General features: G+C 51.0%; 1 protein-coding gene across 3 annotated transcripts in view; it reads left to right on the top strand.

Annotated features, from left to right (window-relative positions):
- Positions 1–19,002, top strand: part of GLI2 (GLI family zinc finger 2) — a 244,487-nt gene extending 225,485 nt beyond the window's left edge. For all 3 annotated transcript variants that reach the window (XM_036023599.1, XM_036023598.1, XM_036023600.1), the window contains 6 exons: positions 1,812–1,946; positions 5,868–6,017; positions 9,798–9,962; positions 11,224–11,505; positions 12,997–13,333; positions 14,827–19,002. In XM_036023599.1, coding sequence (XP_035879492.1) covers positions 1,812–1,946; positions 5,868–6,017; positions 9,798–9,962; positions 11,224–11,505; positions 12,997–13,333; positions 14,827–17,255 — 3,498 coding nt within the window. In that variant the 3' untranslated portion in view covers positions 17,256–19,002. The remainder of the gene's footprint in view (positions 1–1,811; positions 1,947–5,867; positions 6,018–9,797; positions 9,963–11,223; positions 11,506–12,996; positions 13,334–14,826) is intronic.
- The last annotated feature ends 412 nt before the right edge of the window (positions 19,003–19,414 follow it).

The following is a 19,414-nucleotide window of genomic DNA, read 5'->3' as shown; positions in this document are numbered from 1 at the left end:
TCTTTGGAATCAGCAGAGCATGCAGCTTATGAAAACACTAAGAATTCTGTGTCCAGCTGTCCTGAGAGCACAGAGCGGGCATCAGGAGGCCCCAGCCCTCCCAAATCTTTTTTTTTTAATTTTTTAAGAGTTTATTTATTTTATTTTTAGAGACGGAAGGGAGGGAGAAAGAGAGAGAGAGAGAGAGAGAAATATCAATGTGCAGTTGCTGGGGGCCGTGGCCTGCAACCCAGGCATGTGCCCTGACTGGGAACTGAACCTGCGATGCTTTGGTTTGCAGCCCGTGCTCAATCCACTGAGCTACGCCAGCCAGGGCCCAATTCTTAAGGATTTGGGTAGGGGCACTTTTCTGCACTTTCTGTTTAATGTGACACAGTGCTGCCTGGGGACCTTTTGGACAACATGTCATTGTTTTCCTTTTCAGAACATGTGTGTTAATTCAACAGTACGCTCAGAAACAAGCAGGGGCCCCTCAAGCAGGAGCCCTTTGCAGCTCCAGGGGAAAGTCAGTCAGGAGTGCAAGTCTGGCCAGCCACTGCAGTAGTGATGGTGATGTCCGCCCCTAGAAATGGACTCAGCATTAGGAGTAAGGATGATGTGGGAGCTGAAGCCTCTGCTCTATGAGTGTCTGGAACCCATGGGGACTCCTAAGTATGGAGAGAGGTTGTCCCCTTAACCCGAGCTATAAATGTCTGCCCCAGAGACTGTTTTGAAAGATGGAACAGTTCTGCCATTTGTAGACAATCTGAAATGTAAAGCAAGTCATTCTAACATCTGCCTCTTTACCTGGCTTTGCTCTGAGCCTGCCTAGCAGGCCAGTGGATTATTGGAGAGTCCTCTACATCCTCTGGAGGTCCTCTCTGGGCTTTTCTTCCAGCTTGGGACATCTGTGCCCCTCCCTCCCTCAGTTCCTCCTACCTCTCAACCTGTCTCCTTGCCAGCTGCTTGGAGACTGCCCCTGGCCAGCTCTATTTCAGCATTACGTGGGACAAGGTGGCACTGATTCAGTCTCAGTCTGTTGCTGGTTTTAGCATTTCAAGTACCTGTAATCAGTGAAGGCCTTTTGCAGGGGCTTTTCCTGTACCACCTTGTATGGGCACTCGTGGGTTCTGTCATGCTGGGAGACTGGAGTCCAGATTGAGGACTTTGCAGACTCACGGTGTATCTGGGGAGGGCAAGCCATCCCCTCTCTGAACCCATTTTTCTAGCTGTCTTACCTGTCTTACAAGAATACAAGTGCCCGTGATTGGGGCTAATGCTGGGAGGATGTGCCAAGAATGTTCACCCTGCAGAGTGCTGACCTGGGTGCGGGCCCCAGTGTGCTGTGTGCCCTCGGAGGAGGGGACAGTGCAAGGGTGGGAGGTCTGAAGGGCCAGACCAGATACCTATTGGGTTTCTTCTGCCTCTGTGGAGGAGCAGAGGCTGGACACACTGTGACTGAAAATGCCCATTCCCGAGCCTGTGGGGCTCACCCCAGCTCCCACCAGGGAAAACTAAACCAAACAGCAAAAGTCCCTGCCCTGCTCTCTGCTACCCTCCTTACCATGTCAGTTGACTCAGGATGTGTTCAGATACCTTGATGATGGCAAGCTGGCATGTGAGAGGAGGGAGAGGCCCCAGGATGGCTGTGTGATAGGGGAGTGGTGGGCAGGGACCAGCTGAGGAAAGGGGTTGAGAAAGCTGATAAGTGTGTGTGGGTGCATGTGTGTGCATGTGTACACCTGCACAGCCTCCCCAGGGCTAACAGCAGCCTCTCCTCAGGGCTGGGATGCTGGAGTGGCTCACGTGGGTATGCTCTGCCCCTGCCCCAGGAACAGCTGGCTGACCTCAAGGAAGACCTGGACAGAGATGACTGTAAGCAGGAGGCCGAGGTGGTCATCTATGAAACCAACTGCCACTGGGAGGACTGTACGAAGGAGTATGACACCCAGGAGCAACTGGTGCATGTAAGCTCTGAACCCCAGTAGCCTGCCCAGCCAGGGGCAGAGCCCAGACCACATGGAGCCTCCCTCCAGCCTTCTAGGCCCTCTGATGAGAGAAGGAGCTGGAGGAGAAGGCTCCAGGAGATGCCTGGGCCATACCCTCTGCAAGTGGGGAGTATGATTATTTACCTGTGCCCTGCTTGGCACATACACATGTGTATTTCTAAAAGAGAGCTTACAAGTATATACGTAGTACAAGAGATTATAAGAAAATGAGAAAATTAGGGAGAAAATGAACAATAAAACAAAGTCAGAGTCAAGTTAATATGAAAAACCAATCCTCTGAGCTATAGTTCACATATACATCTTTTTTCTGAGATTCCTAGCAATCAATGCAAAGAGGGAAATAAGATGAGGTAAACCAGCAAGCACCCACAGGATAATAACAAGAACAAACCTGCCCCTGAAACCTGAAAGAAGTTTCTTCTGAGGAAGATGCAGTTGGTCATTTCCTCTTAGAGACTGTTCACAGAGACCCAGTTATACAAGTGCAGATGTATGTTTATACCCAGGTCAGAGAGGGGACTGCTTAAAAATGCCTGGTGCTGATGGGCACTGGGTGTACCCTTCAGGGTGTGCCCTGTTCTGGGTCACCACTGTGAACTCCTACAGCAACATTCCTTATGGTAGCTGTCAGGGGCAGTTTGTGCGGTAGGAAGAACAGGAGCAGGGCTCAGCATGGGAAACGCCAGCTTCACACCTGGTTCCACCACAGCTAGCTGAGTTCTGAGCAAGTGACTGTACTTCCATGTGCCTCAGTTTTTCCTCTTGAATAGGGAAGTAAATCCTACCCCATAGAGGGTATGGAGGTTAAATGGGCTCCCAACACAAGCACTTCACAGAGAGCATCATTCAGGGGTGTCCAAGCTTTTGGCATCTCTGGGCAACACTGAAGGAAGAAGAGCTATCTTGGGCCCCACATAAATACACAAACACTAACAAAAACTGTTGAGCAAAAAAAAAAGTTTTAAGTAAATTTATGCTTTTTTTATTGAAAGGCTGCATTCATAGCCATCCTGGGCAGCGGGTGGGACACTCTTGCATGGTCGCTTCTTTTGCCTCCTCCTCCTCCCTGTTCTCACCAGCCCTGAGCATTTCTCTCTTCTCCATCCAGAAAAGAACTTAAGTTCTGGAACAAGCCCCCTTACATACCTGTCCCATCACACACCCCTTGGTGAATTGGTGTCTGTACGGATGGACCCCATGCTGACCTGGCAGCTCTGTTGCTGGGAGACACACTCCCCAACACATGAGTGGCTTGCTCCCAGAAGCCATCTCCAGTGAGCTTCCTTCTCCCCAGCTCCCTGAATTTAGCATTTAGAGCCCTGCGCACTCCCTCTGTGCCCTCCATTTGTGTGACCTGCCCTCAAATACTGTAGGTTTCCATGTGTTTGGGTTTTTCTCCCCAAATTCTCAGCCAGGAGATGAAGATCCCAGCAAACTGTTATTACAGCTGCCATAGAACCTGTGAAGCAAGGTCTCCTGTAATCCTTCTTTGGGAGAAGGGGCATTGGAGCTATGAGTTATAGAACAGATCAGATTCAATCAGTGGATGAGAGGGGACAGCACCTGGGCCTGAGAGAGGGCCCAAGCAGAGAATGGAGACCAGGACTTCAAAGATGTGTTGTGTAATGAGTGGGTCAGCCACAAAGAGCAGGGAGGGAATTCCTCAAATGAAGGCCGAGGGGTCCAGATGTAGGATGGAGGGCTTCAGCTGCAGACTCCCACCTGTGCCTAAGGCTGTCCCTGCGGCTGCAGGTGATCTCCACTTGGCCATGGAGGAAGCAGGCTCCTCAGCCCAGCTCTATCCCTGCTCCCTGGGAAGATGGATGGCAGCAGGCACACAGGCAAACTGGAGGCCCCAGTCGATTGATTATTAACAATTTGTTGCAAAGTAAGCCAATAAGGAAAAATGAAAGGCATTGTCAGAATGCATCTCTATCATTTGAAAGCCTTTAAAAATGGAAAGTGAGGCTAATACAATAAGATTTCCCTGGAAGTTCCAAGTGCTGTAGATTTTGCTTGCAGCAATACCGCCATTTGTATGCATGATGGTTGGGCCTATTACTCAGGGCATGAGCAGCTCTGTCTTTCAGAGTGAGGTGTGTCAGTGCCTAGATGTACGGCGTGCAGGTTTCAAAGACCTATGGCAGCATCATCCAGTAAAAAGACACTGCATGCCACAAATGCCAGCCATATGTGTAATTGTACATTATGTAGAACACATAAGAAAAAGTAAAAGGAAACAGGGGAAATTAATTCTAATGATATATTTTATTTAACCTAATATATCTAAAATGTTATTTCAACATAATCAATATAAAACAAAATTATCGAAATATTTGACATCCCCTTTGTTTTCATTCTCAGTGTTTGAAACAGCTGTGTTTACACTTACAGTCCATCCCAGATGGATGGCCACATGTCAGGGGCTCAGAGCACAAGTGGCAAGTGGCAAGTGGCTGCTGCACTGAACAGTGCAGGTCCAGAGATTGTGGGAGGGGTGGGTGTGAGGAAGTGAAAGCAGAGAGGGAGCTGGGGACAGAGAAAGAAATAGGATGGGGCTGGAGAGAATGGGCCCCCAAGACCTGAGTATTGCACCCTCCCCATCTCCCTATGGGGAAGAATGCCTGACTCATACAGGCAAGACACAACCTTGAACCAAGAGGGAGATGGAAGGGGAGGGATGGAACCCGAGGAGGCTCCCCCCTGGTGGCTTTCAGAGAGAAGCCCCAGTGGGACAGGAAGCAGGAGGACCAGTATACTCTTTCACTGTGCTGTGTGAGTGACAAATACCAGCTATTTCTACTCCCCAGGTAAATAAGCAACCCAAAAGATAGGGGCATAAAAGTGCCATAGGCCCCACACCTATATCAACACCTCCCAAGCTCAGAGATAGTAATTTCCCTGCTTCGGTGAGAACTGAAGCCTTCAGTTAAATAATCAAAGCAAGTGACCAAAACCGCAAGGGACTACCCAGGGCTCCCTGCTCTGTTACCTGTGGCAGAAAGCCTCAGTGGCCTGTGGCTCCACATCCCAGGAGAAACTACTCTGAGAGTCATACAGGTGGTGAGACCAGGGCAGAGGCCAGAAGGTGTGGGTGCAGGGATGGAGCGAAAGAGAAATGTTCACCCATGTTTCTGTCCAGGGCAGTGCTGGCTAAGGTGGGTGTGAGGACCCCCACCCCTCCCCAGGGAAGGCTGCTTGCCATGCACTGCCAGGGTTCACCCAAAACAGACCTACTCGCCTGACCAGCAAGACTCCTGGGGTCACGCTGCCCGATCATCACTTTGTTGTTCTGCTCACTGTCCTGGCTTATTCTGTCCCAAGGGCAATGTCACACAGTCCCCAGAGCCCCTCAGTAGGGTCTGAATCTCACTCCTCTCGGGCCACACTTACTGTGGGCCACTTAACAAGCTGGGCCTTTGAGGAAAGGGGAAAGAGCTGCCATCTTATTATGGGTTATTATCAAAAACAGAGACGAACATGCATTTATGTTTCCACTGCAATGAAAAATTTAATTTGAAAATCTCTGGAACAATAGAGGCAAGCCTGGGACAGGCTTCTCAGGTACCCACCATGGGCATGTCCACCTCATTGTAGTGAATTAATGCTTACTGTTTGTAGCCTGGACTATCATCATGCCCACCAGTTCTCTGTAGTCCAGAGCCTAGAGCCCAGTCAGGATGCCTTTGGCCATCTGAGTTGGTCACTTTGATGACTCATTGGAAAAATGTAGCTTAGAAATTAGCACACAGTATATCTTCACTTAATGGCCACCGATGACAACTCATGAAGAGGTGTTGCCGGGTGGGTGATTTGCAGAGTGGATGGTGGTCTGTGGGGGTGCCTGGGCTCACCTGCACTTTGGGCTTGTTTCTGCAGCACATCAATAACGAGCACATCCACGGGGAGAAGAAGGAGTTCGTGTGCCGCTGGCAGGCCTGCACAAGGGAGCAGAAGCCCTTCAAGGCGCAGTACATGCTGGTGGTGCACATGCGCCGGCACACGGGCGAGAAGCCCCACAAGTGCACAGTGAGTGAGCCCTTGGCACGGCCCCTCCCGCATCAGTGTCTGTAGGGCCAGCCCTGTTGGCCGGGCGGCATGGGTCATGTTGCACCTGGCTGACCTCAGGGAATCTGTGGGGAATGGGCCACAGCAGCTGTGCTGGGACAGGCCTGGCCAGTGGATGGTGCTGTCTGCTCCTGCCCCTGGGCTTCTGCCTGTCTTGGTCCTGGGGGCTCCTTACCTATCTGCCATTTCAGAACTTTCATCTATTCTCTCTCAGGGGTGTAACTGTAGTTGGTGTGTGCTGGTGTCTCGAAGCACAACTATACCCTCACAGTTCCCATGTCTGGGTGACCTCAGACAGAGGGGCTGGCTTGGTAGCCCACAGAAAGGCTTCACTGGTGATTTACAGCTTGAGCAGTGATGTGTTAAAAATCTGTTTTGGTTTTTTTTTTTTAAGTGAACACAAAGATACCTTTTAGACTGCCTCCCTTATAGAGTCAATAGGATCTGTGACAATAACTGGTGAGACATTTTTTTAAACACACAGAAATTGTGCCCTCTTTAAGAGGGGGGTCACCTCGGTAGTCACTGATGGCAGCTCCCCTTTGTGAACTGCCCTGTTCTGTGGGTCCCGAGATGCACGCTGATTCTGGTTTTAATACCTCTGAAATCAGACCGTCTTAAAATTGGTGGTGCCTAGGACTCAATGAGATGTTACCTTTGTTAGCAAGTTACATTTTTCATCGAAATAAAACTCTGTACATTTTTTAAAATATAGTGATTTTTAGTATATTCACAAATTATGAATTACTAGTTAATTCCAGAACATTTTCATCACCCCAGATCAAAACTCTATACCTGTCACTTTCTTTTCTGTCTCTCCCCCACTCTCTGACAGCCACTGATCTGCCTCCTGTCTCTGAATGTGCCTATTCCAGATAGTTTATAAAAATGAGATCATAGCATGTGTCGCCTTTGTGTCTGGCTTTGTTGACTTATCATGTTTTTAAGGTTCATCCGTGTTATAGCATGTATCAGCCCTTAATTTCTTTATGTTATGGCTGAATGATATATTCCATTGTATGGCTAGATCCTAGTTTTTAATCCATTCATCAGTTGATGGATATTTTCATTGTTTTTACTCTTTGGCTGTTATGCATATGTTGCTTTGAGCATTTGTACACAAGTTTTTGTGTGGATTTGTTTTCATTTCTCTTGTATATATGCCTAAAGTAGAATGTCTGGGCCATATGGCAACTCTATGTTTAACTTCTTGAGGACCAGCCAGACTGATTTCCAACAAGGCTTGTCTGCACTAATTTACATTCCCACCAGCAATGTGTGAGGGTTCCGAAACCTCCACATCCTTGTCAGTGCGTGTTACCTGTCTTTCAATTACACTCATCACAGTGGATTTGAAGTGGCATCCCATTAAGGTTTTGATTAGCATTTCCCTAATGACTGATGATATTCAGTGTCTTTTCATGTGCTTATTGGCCTTTTAATATATCTTTTTTGGAGAAATGTCTACTCAAATATTTTGCCTATTTTTAAATTATTTGTCTTTTTTAGTATATTTTACTGATTATGCTATTACAGTTATCCCATTTTCCCCTCTCTAGTCCCCTCTGCCCTGCACCTATCACCCACCAGCATTCCCTCACCGTAGTTCATGCCCATGGGTTGTACCTATGAGTTCTTTGGGTTCCCCATTTCCCATGCTGTTCTTAACTTCCCCCTGTCTGTTTCGTACCTAGCTCTTCTGTTTCTTATTCCTGTACCTTTTTCCCCATTCTACCCCATCCCCCTCTCCACAGATAACCCTCCATAATTCTACTAGACCTTCATCCAGTATACAGTTTGCAAATATTTTCTCCTATTCTGTGGGCTTTCTTTTCATTTTCTTGATAGTTTTCTTTGAAGCACTGTTTTTAGTTTTGACAAAGTCTAATTTTTTAATTGTACTTTTGATGTCATATCTAAGAAACCATTGCCTAATCCAAGGTCACAAAGATTTACCCCCATGTTTTTTTCTTTGAGTTTTATAGTCTGTAAGTTTATAGTTTGATTTATATATACATACATTATATATATTATATATATATATACATATATATATATATATGCTGGGGCAAAAAGTATGTTTACAGTTGTGAGTACATAAAACAATTCTTGTATTATTATTTATTAGTTATTGTATTATATTCCATATGAACAACTGTAAATCTACTTTTGCCCCACCCAATACATAGTTTTATAGGGTGGCTCTTCCATTTAGGTCTGTAATTCATTTTGAGTTAATTTTTGTATGTAGTGTGAGGTAAGGGTCCAACTCCATGCTTCTGAATGTGGTTATGAAGTTTTCCCAATCACAGTTGTTGAAGAGACTGTTCTTTCCCCACTGAACAGTCTTGGCACCCTTGCCAAAAAACAGTTGGCCCTAAATACATGAGTTTATTTCTGAACTCTTGCGTCTATTCCATTGATTTGCATGCCCCTAGGCCAGTACCACACAGTCTTGATTATTATTGTTTTATAGTGAATTTTGAAATTGGGAAGTATCAGTGCTCCAAATTTGTCCTCCTTTTGTAAGATTGTGTTGGCTCTTATGGGTCCTTTGCAGGAAGTTATTTTCTTAACATCTTGGGTGGCATAGCCCTCTGATAGGAGCCATGAATCGCAGAAACAGATAAAAGGCATTTGGAACCAAGTGTGCACAGTCAGACTGGTCAGAAATAAAGGGGAGGACGAAGAGAATGAGACAGTTCCGGCTGGGGTTTGCGTGTCATTCTGAGGTCAGTTTTCACAGGTACAAGGGGCGTAACTACAGTATTTTTTAAGTACACACTCCTGGGTTCAGAACCTCCTGCAATGATCCCCTCTCCCTCCCTCCATGCCACTCTCGCCTACACCCTCCTCTCTTCCTTCCTTCCCTCCTTTCCAAAAGTGTTCCTTTTCGTCTGACACTAAATGCTAGGAACACAGAAATGAACAAGATACCCAAAAGGTACCTGCTGTCATGGAGCTTGTTCTCTAGTGGGAAGACCAGATAACAAAATGATGATGGTCATTAGAGATTGTCTTAGGGAGCAGAAAGGGGGCAGGGTAGTTATGATTAGGGCAATCAGAGGAATGCTGTCAGAGAAGATGACCTAAAAGCTTGGGAGGGAGGGAGCCAGCTAGGGTAGGTGGGAGTGGGGAGAGGTTCTGGTCAAAGGGGATTACTGCATGTGCCGAGGCCCCATGCCTGGGAAGTTCAGTGGGGTAAAGGAACTGAAAGGACATCAGGATGGCCAGAGCGAGGGTGAGGGTGGTCAGCTCACTCAAGGCCATGGAGGACTCTGGATTTTACCCCCAGCACAGTGTGACGCACAGAAGTCCTACCTGGGGAGGGGCATTGGGGAATAGTTAAACATAACATTTTTGGAGATTTTAATGATGTTTTCACAACACGCTGTTGATTTTAACAAGCAGAATACATAATTAAGTAACTGATACATTCCCAATTTGGTTTAAAAAAGAATGCGTGGAGAGGAATTGCAGAGTCACCAGAATGAGACTTAAGTGGATGTCAGCAGCGGCTATCCCTGGGCAGCAATGTCATCATGGCCTTTGCTTTACTTCTCAGCCCTTTCCGGGTTCTCTAGAAATGCCATTTGTCCATTTCCTGATCACGGGGGAGGGCGAATGTTACTGTGAAAGCACGTACTCCCGAGCACACTGGCTGGGCAGAGCAGGCAAGGGGCGGGGAGGAGGCCTTGTCTGTCTGGGGCACCCTCGCTGACCAAACCTGCCTCTTCCCAGTTTGAGGGCTGCTCAAAGGCCTACTCTCGCCTGGAGAACCTGAAGACGCACCTGCGGTCCCACACCGGGGAGAAGCCCTATGTGTGTGAGCACGAGGGCTGCAACAAGGCCTTCTCCAATGCCTCCGACCGTGCCAAGCACCAGAACCGTACCCACTCGAATGAGGTACCCTGCAATGCATCACCCCACAGGTTCTAGACATCTGGAAGCCAGGTAGCCAGGTGCCCCCCTCACCACTGACCCACTGTCTGAACTCACCATGCAGCGGCAAGCCTCAGCCCCCACAGCCTAGGGAGCTGGCAAAGACATGCTATACCCATTAGTGCTACCTGCTCCTGCTGGATCTGTGAGTCCCCTGCTGATGGGAAACAGCAGCCTCTATCGCCCCAGGTGGTCAGAATCCCTGGCAGGGCTGAGAGTGCCCAGGGATCGAAGTTGGCAGGAGCCCATGGTGTCCACTCTACCCACCTCCCAGACCCTGTCCAGCCAATCAAATACTGTCACACAGGGAGACTCAGGAAGGAACATTTCTAAAAGCTTAGATACATTGAGACTCCAAAGGGACTTGCTTGTAAGAAGTGCTTGTAAGAAGTTAGAGGAATTCCCAAAGGCATCTGATCCCCTGAGTCTCTATAGATGAGCTGGCCTTGAAGAGGGGTGTATGTCTGTGTGTGTGTGTGTGTGTGTGTGTAGGGTGATATGTATAGGTATGTACATATATGGATGTACATGTATAGGTATGGATGTACATGTGTGTATGTGTATGCTTATATGTATTGGGCATATGTCTGTGTAGGCATGTGTGTGTACTCGTGTTCATGTGTGTATGTGTGTGCCTAAATTCGTCTGGTATTGTCTGTATATAGACATGTGTATACACATGTGAATGTGCATGTATGTCTGTGAGTATGGGCTATGTTTGTCTATGACTCAGGACTGAGGTTCAGAAGCCCCAGGTTTTCATTGCATTCCCGGGTGACTTTGAGGCCATTTACTTGCCTCTCTGAACCATCTTTCCCTATGTGAGAGCTTGGGGTTCTGGCACTGTCTCACAGGTATAACACTCAGTACTGATACAGAAAGTCCCAGTGCCCTGGTCACAGGGAACGTCACACCAGGCTCTGTGTCCCCCTGTCCCTCCACAGTCTCTGATCTGTGTCCCCAGCTTGTTGGTGGGGGCTCCCTTAACCACATGCTTACCTGCTGGAAAAGATGGCCAACTGGCCAGCAGGGTGGGCCCCTGCAGGCCTGGGGCCAGTGTGGTTCCATCCAGAGGGCGTGGCTGCAAACAGGTGGAGCACCTTCTAACTGTCCCAGTTAGGCTCTGTGAAAGGAAGTGGCATGGGTTTGGGAGGAACGGGGTGTGTCTATTCTGAGTTTGTCACTGTGGCCCACCCACAAAGCTGCTGCCTGCTTCTCTTCCCAGAAACCCTATATCTGCAAGATCCCAGGCTGCACCAAGCGATACACAGACCCCAGCTCTCTCCGGAAGCATGTGAAAACAGTGCATGGCCCAGATGCTCACGTCACCAAGAAGCAGCGCAATGATGTGCACCTCCGGGCCCCATTGCTCAAAGAGAATGAGGACAATGAGGCCAACACTGAGCCTGGTGGCCAGGGCTCCGAGGAGATTGCTGAAGCCAGCAGCACCAGCCAGGCCATGGAGGACTGCCTGCACGTCAAAGCTATCAAGACTGAGGGCTCTGGGGTAAGCAGAGTTGGGCAGTGGGGTCCCCCTTCCCCCAGGAAGCCAAGCCCAGTGGGCAACGGCCATTCCATAGCACCACCAGGGGTCCAGAGGTCCAACTGCAGCTGTGGGCTCTGCCCTAGGGTCCCCTGTCTAAGCACACAATGTTGTCCCTCCTTTCCAGTTTGACTTTCCTCCCTTACCACCTTGAGCCTCTCATAGAAGCTCTCTTGTGCCAGGTCCCATTCTGCTGGGAAGGCTGTGGGTGATGGGAGTGCCTGACCCCATGTGGTCAGTCTTCAAGGGGGCGGGGTTGGTTCCTGGTTTTAAGCTGTTCTAACCAGCTCTGAGTGCCACAATGGGTCCCTGCCCCTCTGTCCTGCCTTTGCATCCTCACCCCTCTGGCCTCCACTCTTTTTTCTAACCACCTGTTCTTTGTCTCCACCTCTTTTTTCCTGATTGTACCTCCCCTAAGGATAGACGTTACTGAGGTGAGCGGAGAGGCTGGTGTGGGTGTGGGCGGGCTGGCATGAGTGAAGGTGGGCTGGGTGCCTATCCATGACCTGGGAAGGTGGGTTGGATAGGTAAACAGCAGACACTGCCGGTGGGACCATTGGAACAGGCAAACACTGGCAGTAGGAGTCAAGCTGAGGAGCATGGGGTGGGGACCAAGCCTGCAAGAGGGAGAGGGCAGAATGGATGTGGGTGAGGGCTGCAGAGGACAGACGGACTGACCTACAGCAGGCCTTGAGTGCCAAGGTAAAGAATATGTGTGGTAACATGGATAGGATGGGGTATCGTAGCTTCCCAAGGAAAGGTCCAGGATTTGGGGCATTCAGCCTAGATATAAGCCCAGAGGTGCCACTGGGTTCAGTTTCAGGTTCCTCGGAGTTCTGCATGGTACACACATGTCATGAGCTCTCAGCCCCATCTACCCCGACACAGGAAGGGCTAGCTTGATGGCCACTTAGACAAGGTCTACATCCAACAGTTCCACCTCCCTGCTTGTTTTTCCCCTTTCCAGCCACCTACCTCTGGCCTATTGAGAAGGCATGGAGTCAGCAGGCTTTCATTGTTCTTTGCTTCACTGTGGGCACATCATGGTTGTTGGGAATGCTTGAGTATCCTCTTTCATATCAACATCATATGGCTTCAGCAGCTTCTGTGGAGCACAGCGTCCAAGTGTCCACATGTTAAAAGCTCAACAGGCTCAACATGTTAAAAGCTCTGAACCATATGCCAGCTGGGAGAGCTTAGTAGCATGGGGTGGGGGCCAGGGGCTGACAGTTACTGGGTGTCTTCTATGTGCCGATGTTCACTAACACTGCCTTGCAGGCATTCAGGTCCATCTTATAGTTGGGGAAGCCAATGCTCAGAGAAGAGATGATTTGTATGCTTTTCCACCGGGTAGCTTCCTTCCTGCCCTTGGGTGTACAAGGGTGCATTGTGGGTGTAGGTCCAGGTGCATTCTCATACCTCTGAGTCTGCACCTTCTCACCATGTCCCCTACAGCTGTGTCAGTCCAGTCCAGGGGCCCAGTCGTCCTGCAGCAGCGAGCCCTCTCCCTTGGGCAGCGCCCCCAACAATGACAGCGGCGTGGACATGCCAGGGACAGGGCCTGGAAGTCTGGGAGACCTGACAGCTCTGGATGACATGCCCCCAGGGGCCGATGCCTCAGCCCTGGCCTCCCCCTCCACGGGTGGCCTCCAGCTGCGCCAACACATGACCACCATGCACCGGTTAGAGCAGCTCAAGAAGGAGAAGCTCAAGTCACTCAAAGATTCCTGCTCATGGGCCGGGCCAGCCCCACACACCCGGAACACCAAGCTGCCTCCCCTCCCGGGAAGTGGTGAGTGGAGGTCCCGAGTGTTGGCTGGGGAGGGACAGAGCCTGGGGCAGCATCCACTAGGTTCATGCCCATCAAGCACCATGTGTGCTCTCACTGGATGCCCACAGTAGGATGGATCTTACCAGCCCATTGCACGGGTTAGGAAGCTAAGACTCAGAGAGATGAAAGGGCCTCACTTACATCAATGGCAGAGCTGAGACCTAGCGCAGGCCTGAGTAGCTGCAAAGCCTGTACTCATTCAGCTATCCCACGCTGCACCCTCTGACCCCTAACAAAAGGTAGTCCCTGCTCACATCATCCTCTTTCTCATGAGTCATTTAATCACTTATCAAGTACCTGTTCTGGGTACCATGGCAAAGGCTTAAGGCAGGAGTGACATCATCCTGGTCCCTGTGGTTAGAATGACCATAAGAGTTAGAAGGCCACACCACCAGGTGCATAGTTGCCCACAGAAAGAGCCAAACACACTGAGGTAGAACTGTGCAGAGGAGGGGGAAAGCACATCAACTGGCGAAGGACAAGGAGGACTGCATGTAGGAGGCAGTCCTGTTTCAGCCTCAGGAAATGTTGGCCAGCTTTGAGATGGAAGGCAGCATCACCAAGCACTTCTTGAATGCTGACCCTGTGCCAGGCAGTGCACCAGGCACAGTGGGGCACTGGTCCTATAGGCTGCCCTCCAGGGACTGACAGCCCAGCATGGACCATAGGACTGGATTTTTGAGAAGTGGACACTGAGATGCACCTCCCAGCCGTCTCCTGAAGGGAGGACTTGTTGACTCAGCTGTTGGGGGATCTGCTGGTAGGTGGCCTTTAACTCTCAGCCTCTCAGAAATTGCCTAGGTTGCTGACAGCTGCCTCACCCAAGGTCACCCCTCCCCAGGGTGGCCTGCATCCAATGACTGATCATTGCCACAGTGTAAAGGTTCTTTGCACCCAGAGCCCCCCATGAAGTCAGCTGAGGCTGTTGTTGGGTTAGCGTCCCTGCTCATTTCTCCCACTTGCCTCCCTTTCTTCCCCTTCCATGGGTGTGAGTCTCTGGGCCCTCCCAATAAGCAGCCTGTTCAGTGAACCCAGTCCTGACAGCTCAACTGGCAGCGCCCATCCATGGAGGGTGAGGGTGCTACGAGGCTGTGGCCAGGGCCCTCCAGGCCTCTTTTCAATAACTCAGTCCTATGGAGAGGACATTGTGTCTATAGCTGGAGAAACAGAGCACCAGATATAATGAGAATGCAGGGCCCACCAGGCAGTGGGAGAGCGAGACTGGGATCTGGCTTCCTGGCTTCTACTTGCCCACTGCTTGGTAATAAGTGCCACCATTTGCTCACTTACTGTCCCTTCCTTCCTTCCTCCTTCCATTCGGAAATCACTGGTTGATTGCCTCCTGTGTACCAGGCCGTGTCCTAGGGCTCCAAGGGTGCAGACTCGGCCTCCTCACAGCAGGCAGAGCACCCCACTCCACCCCAACCTGTGATGACCCTTCTCCTTTCCCATAGGCTCTGTCCTGGAAAACTTCAGTGGCAGTGGGGGTGGCAGGCCAGTGGGGCTGCTGCCCAACCCTCGGCTGTCTGAGCTCTCTGCCAGCGAGGTGACCATGCTAAGCCACCTGCAGGAGCGACGGGATAGCTCTACCAGCACGGTCAGCTCCGCCTACACTGTGAGCCGCCGCTCCTCCGGCATTTCTCCATACTTCTCCAGCCGCCGCTCCAGTGAGGCCTCACCCCTGGGTGCCGGCCTCCCTCACCATGCCAGCTCCGCGGACTCCTACGACCCCATCTCCACTGACGCATCCCGGCGCTCGAGCGAGGTCAGCCAGTGCAGCGGCATCGGTGTGGGGCCGCTCAGCCTGACTCCCGCACAGCAGTACAGCCTTCGAGCCAAGTACGCGGTGGCCACAGGTGGGCCACCCCCCACCCCGCTGCCAGGCCTGGAGCGCGGGAACCTGCGGGCCCGACTGGCGCTGCTGGACATGTCCGAGCACATGTTGGGCCCCCGACGGGGCAGTGGTGGGCCAGCCTATGGCCATGCAGGGCCCGCACCCGCCTTCCCCCATGAGGCACAGGGCAGCGGAGCGCGTCGGGCCAGTGACCCAGTGAGGCGGCCTGACGCCCTTGCTCTCCCACGGGTACAGCGCTTCCACAGCGCCCATGATGTGAACCCAGGCCCGCTGCCACCTTGTGTCACTGAGAGGTGCAGCCTCCGCCTGCAGGGTTCCGCCAGCGCCGATGGCAGCCTGGCCCACAGCACCTACTCTCCCCGACCGCCCAGCATCAGTGAGAACGTGGTGATGGAGGCTATGGCAGCCGGGACAGATGGTGCAGGGCCTGAGGGCAACCTCATGCTGCCAGAGGATGACCTCGTGCTGCCTGATGATGTGGTGCAGTACATCAAGGCACATACCAGTGGGGTTGTGGATGAGAGTACCCGGCAGGTCTATGCCCCAGAAAGCACCTGCTTCCCTGAACACCTCAAATTGCCCAGCCCAGGGCTGCACGGGCAGCGCAGGATGGCAGCTGCGGACTCCAATGTGGGCCCCTCTGTCCCTATGCTGAGAGGTTGCCAGCCGGGCTATGGAGCCCCCTCTAGCCTGAACAAAAACAGCATGCCTGTGCAGTGGAATGAGGTGAGCTCTGGCACCATGGATGCCCTGAGCAGCCAGGTGAAGCCTCCACCTGCTCTGCAAGGCAACCTGGCTGCAGTGCAGCAGAAGCCAGCTTTCGGCCAGCATCCAGGCTATAGCTCACAAGGTCTGCAGCCAAGCCCAGGCAGCCTGGACAACACACAGCCACACCTCCAGCCCTGCAGTGGAGCCCCCTCTGTGCCCAGGATAAATTATACGCAGCAGCTGCGGCTGACAGGGACAAGTAGCCAGTGTCCCAGCATGACCACCACAGTGAGCCCCCACAGCTACGGCCAAGCCCACTCCCAGCTGAGCTCCAGTACCAGGGGTGGGACCCTGAATCAGTTCCCCACATCCTGCAGCAACCTGGCAGCCAAGCCGGGCCACTTGGGGCTCCCCCAGCAAATGGAAATGGCTCCCGACCCCTCCATGATGGGTTGCAGTCGCAGGGAACCTGGGCTCCCCAATTCCACCCTGGCCGGGATGGCACCACCTCCTGCAGCCCAGAGCTACCCACAGCAGAGTCATCAGCAGGCAAATCCCATGAGTCAGGACATCTTCCACCAGGGCCCCAGCGTTCTGCCTCCCCACCAGCCTGGCTTCATGGAGCTCCAGCAAGGCAATGTGGGGCTGGCTGGACCATGCTTTGGTCTCGTGCAACCCCGGCCACCTCCTGATCCCAACCCTAATGGCCGCCACCGAGGGGTACGTGCTGGGCAACAGCTGGCCTATGCCAGGACCACTGGCCATGCCATGGCTGCTCTGTCAGCCAGCCAGGAGATGGCAGAGTCTATGCCCAAGGGAGCAATGGGTACAATGGTGTCCCTGCCTCAGCTTCACCCACAGGACACGGGTGGGGCCCAAGACCACAACATGCTCTACTATTATGGCCAAATCCACATGTATGAACAGAATGGAGGCCTGGAGAACCACACAGGCTGCCAGGTCATGAGGCCCCAGCCACCGCAGCCACAGGCCTGCCCGGAGAGCATCCAGCACCAGCCCTTGCCCTCACCAGGGGTCAACCAGGTGTCTAGCACTGTGGACTCCCAGCTGCTGGAGGCTTCCCAGATTGATTTTGATGCCATCATGGATGATGGCGATCACTCGAGCTTGCTGTCAGGTGCCCTGAGCCCCAGCCTCCTCCACAGTCTCTCCCAGAACTCCTCCCGCCTCACGACCCCCCAGAACTCCCTGACTCTGCCCTCCATCCCCACGGGCATCAGCAACATGGCTGTTGGGGATATGAGCTCCATGCTCACCAGCCTGGCCGAGGAGAGCAAGTTCCTGAATATGATGACCTAAGGCTCCAGCTGAGCAGACCCACAGGAGGCATCCATTTCCAGAGTGTGGGGCTGGCATTGTTTTGTTTTTTTTCCAAAAAAGTATTAATAGGTCTGAGGGAGTTTGCCAGTGGCTAATTCAGACCACAAATGCTTTAAGGGCAAGTTTATGTGTATCCTACCTGGTCGTCTGGATTATTTTTCAGAACACAAAATATTCCAACAGGAAAGACTCATTTACACAGTGCTTCCTGCCTTTGGTGTTCATAGGACCACTCTGCTCTGGCTTCTTCGCCTCCATCACTTGGCTAAGGAGGGATTACGTTGGCCTGTGCTTCCCAAGTACACAAGGAAAAGGACAGGTAAAGGAACCAACCACATTTGGGTTTGAATCTGTAAGTCATACTGGATATTCTAATCCAGGAAGGTAAGCTTCTCTGATGTCTGCAAGAAAAAGGAATTGCTGGCCCACCGGAATTCTTCTGTGAAGCTTAATTCATGAGGTTGCTAATGTCCCTTGCCACAGAGGAAAAAAAGATTTCACCTAGATAATTTGGAAGCACATCCTGATTTCAGGTTTGGTAGAGCTGGCATCTCTACCCTGCAAAGCCAAGTTTTCAACTGGCAGACTGTCCAAGTGTATATGAATGAATAAAGTACAGAAGTATTGCCAGAAAAAGGAAAGAAAAAATTGTAATGCTTGGGGCATGCCCAGAAGCCTGGGCCTCTCCAGACCATGTTTACAGTATTCCTGCATGTAGAATGTAACCCTTCCTGAAAAGAACACTTACTTCTAAATACCTCGGGGCTGCCGAAGCTTCTGTGGGTTAGGCATGGACCGAGGGGAGCTGAGCTTGGGACGGAACCTTTAGAAAGTGAGAGTGCATGGGCTCAGCCTCAGGCCACCCTGGAGATTTCCAGTAGGAAGAAGAAGTCACATGTTTACCCAATCCTGTTGCCCCAGCGCACTGTTCACCCACTTTACCCTAGGGCCTGACGGCAGCCTCCATCCAGGTCCCTCCAGGCCATACTGTCCCCTCACCAGCAGCCCAGTGATCTCTGCCAAGTCACACAACATTCAGTCCTGGTATCTTCTGGATTCCCTTCCCCCTTCCCTCTAATTCATTTCAGAGAATGATGATATGAATGGTGTTTTTTGTAGGGGTGGGAGGGTAAAGGAGTTGATTTCTAGAATTCTGAGGGACCAACACTCTTCGCTGTGACCAACCCACAATCCCAAATGGAATTTGGAACTGGCATCTGGAGGTTTTCCTGAACATACTGTTGAATGAATCTGTGCATCCTCCCCAGCACACACATATACACACCCTACACCTTGCCTGTGTTGAATTTGTGACAACTTTGCCAAAAACAACTGCATCCCTGTGAGTTTGGTACTGACTATGACCCTGGCTTTAGGCAGGATAGGGCCAACACCTTACCTGGGCCTTCTGCATCCCAGAACATCCAGTGCTTTGTGAGGGTCCAAAGAAAAGGCCAAGTCCAAATAACAGCCCTGGGAGAGGTCCAGAAGTCTGGGCTCTGTGGTGGTCATTCATTCCCAAGCTAGGATTTCACTAGCTGTTCCCACCCTGTGTATAGTTTGTACAGAAGACATCCTCCCTAAAAATACTGTAGGTGAGTCATCCAGCCAAATTTATATCTCCAAAACATTTTTAGCTTTTTCTACATGTTATGAATTGAGATGACATGTTCAACTTGTAAATAAGCCTTTTTGTATATTAAAAAAGTAATTTTTTCATAACTTATTTTGTCTATCTGCTTCCTTGACAGTGGTTAATGAGAACCTAGGCAGTAAATTAGTTGCACCTGAACAGAAATCAGGCTGTATTTTTATTCTCAACAGTGTCAAAAGTAACTATCCCACACTTGCCAAGAAATGTTTAATTCTGGGGCACTTAACTGGCTTTGTTTGTTGTCTCGTGGGAGATGGGAGGTGATTTAGTTTTTAGCATTTTAGCATTTTACAGTCAATATCTGGCTGTTCATCCAGTGAGCTAGTCTGAATATCAAAGCTGATTGGCTGAGAGCCATTCCTACCAGATCCAGGTATGGTCCCAGGCACTCTTCACATCTGAGTCTTCTCTTTCAGGGGCAGTCTGGTGACACACTTGAGTTGGAGTGGGGCTGGGGAGAATACAGGCAGACCCTCTGTGCTCT

The sequence above is a fragment of the Phyllostomus discolor genome, chromosome 4 (genome assembly GCF_004126475.2).
Source record: "Phyllostomus discolor isolate MPI-MPIP mPhyDis1 chromosome 4, mPhyDis1.pri.v3, whole genome shotgun sequence".
NCBI classification, from domain to species: Eukaryota; Metazoa; Chordata; class Mammalia; order Chiroptera; family Phyllostomidae; genus Phyllostomus; species Phyllostomus discolor.
This window is presented reverse-complemented; position numbering and strand designations above follow the sequence as displayed.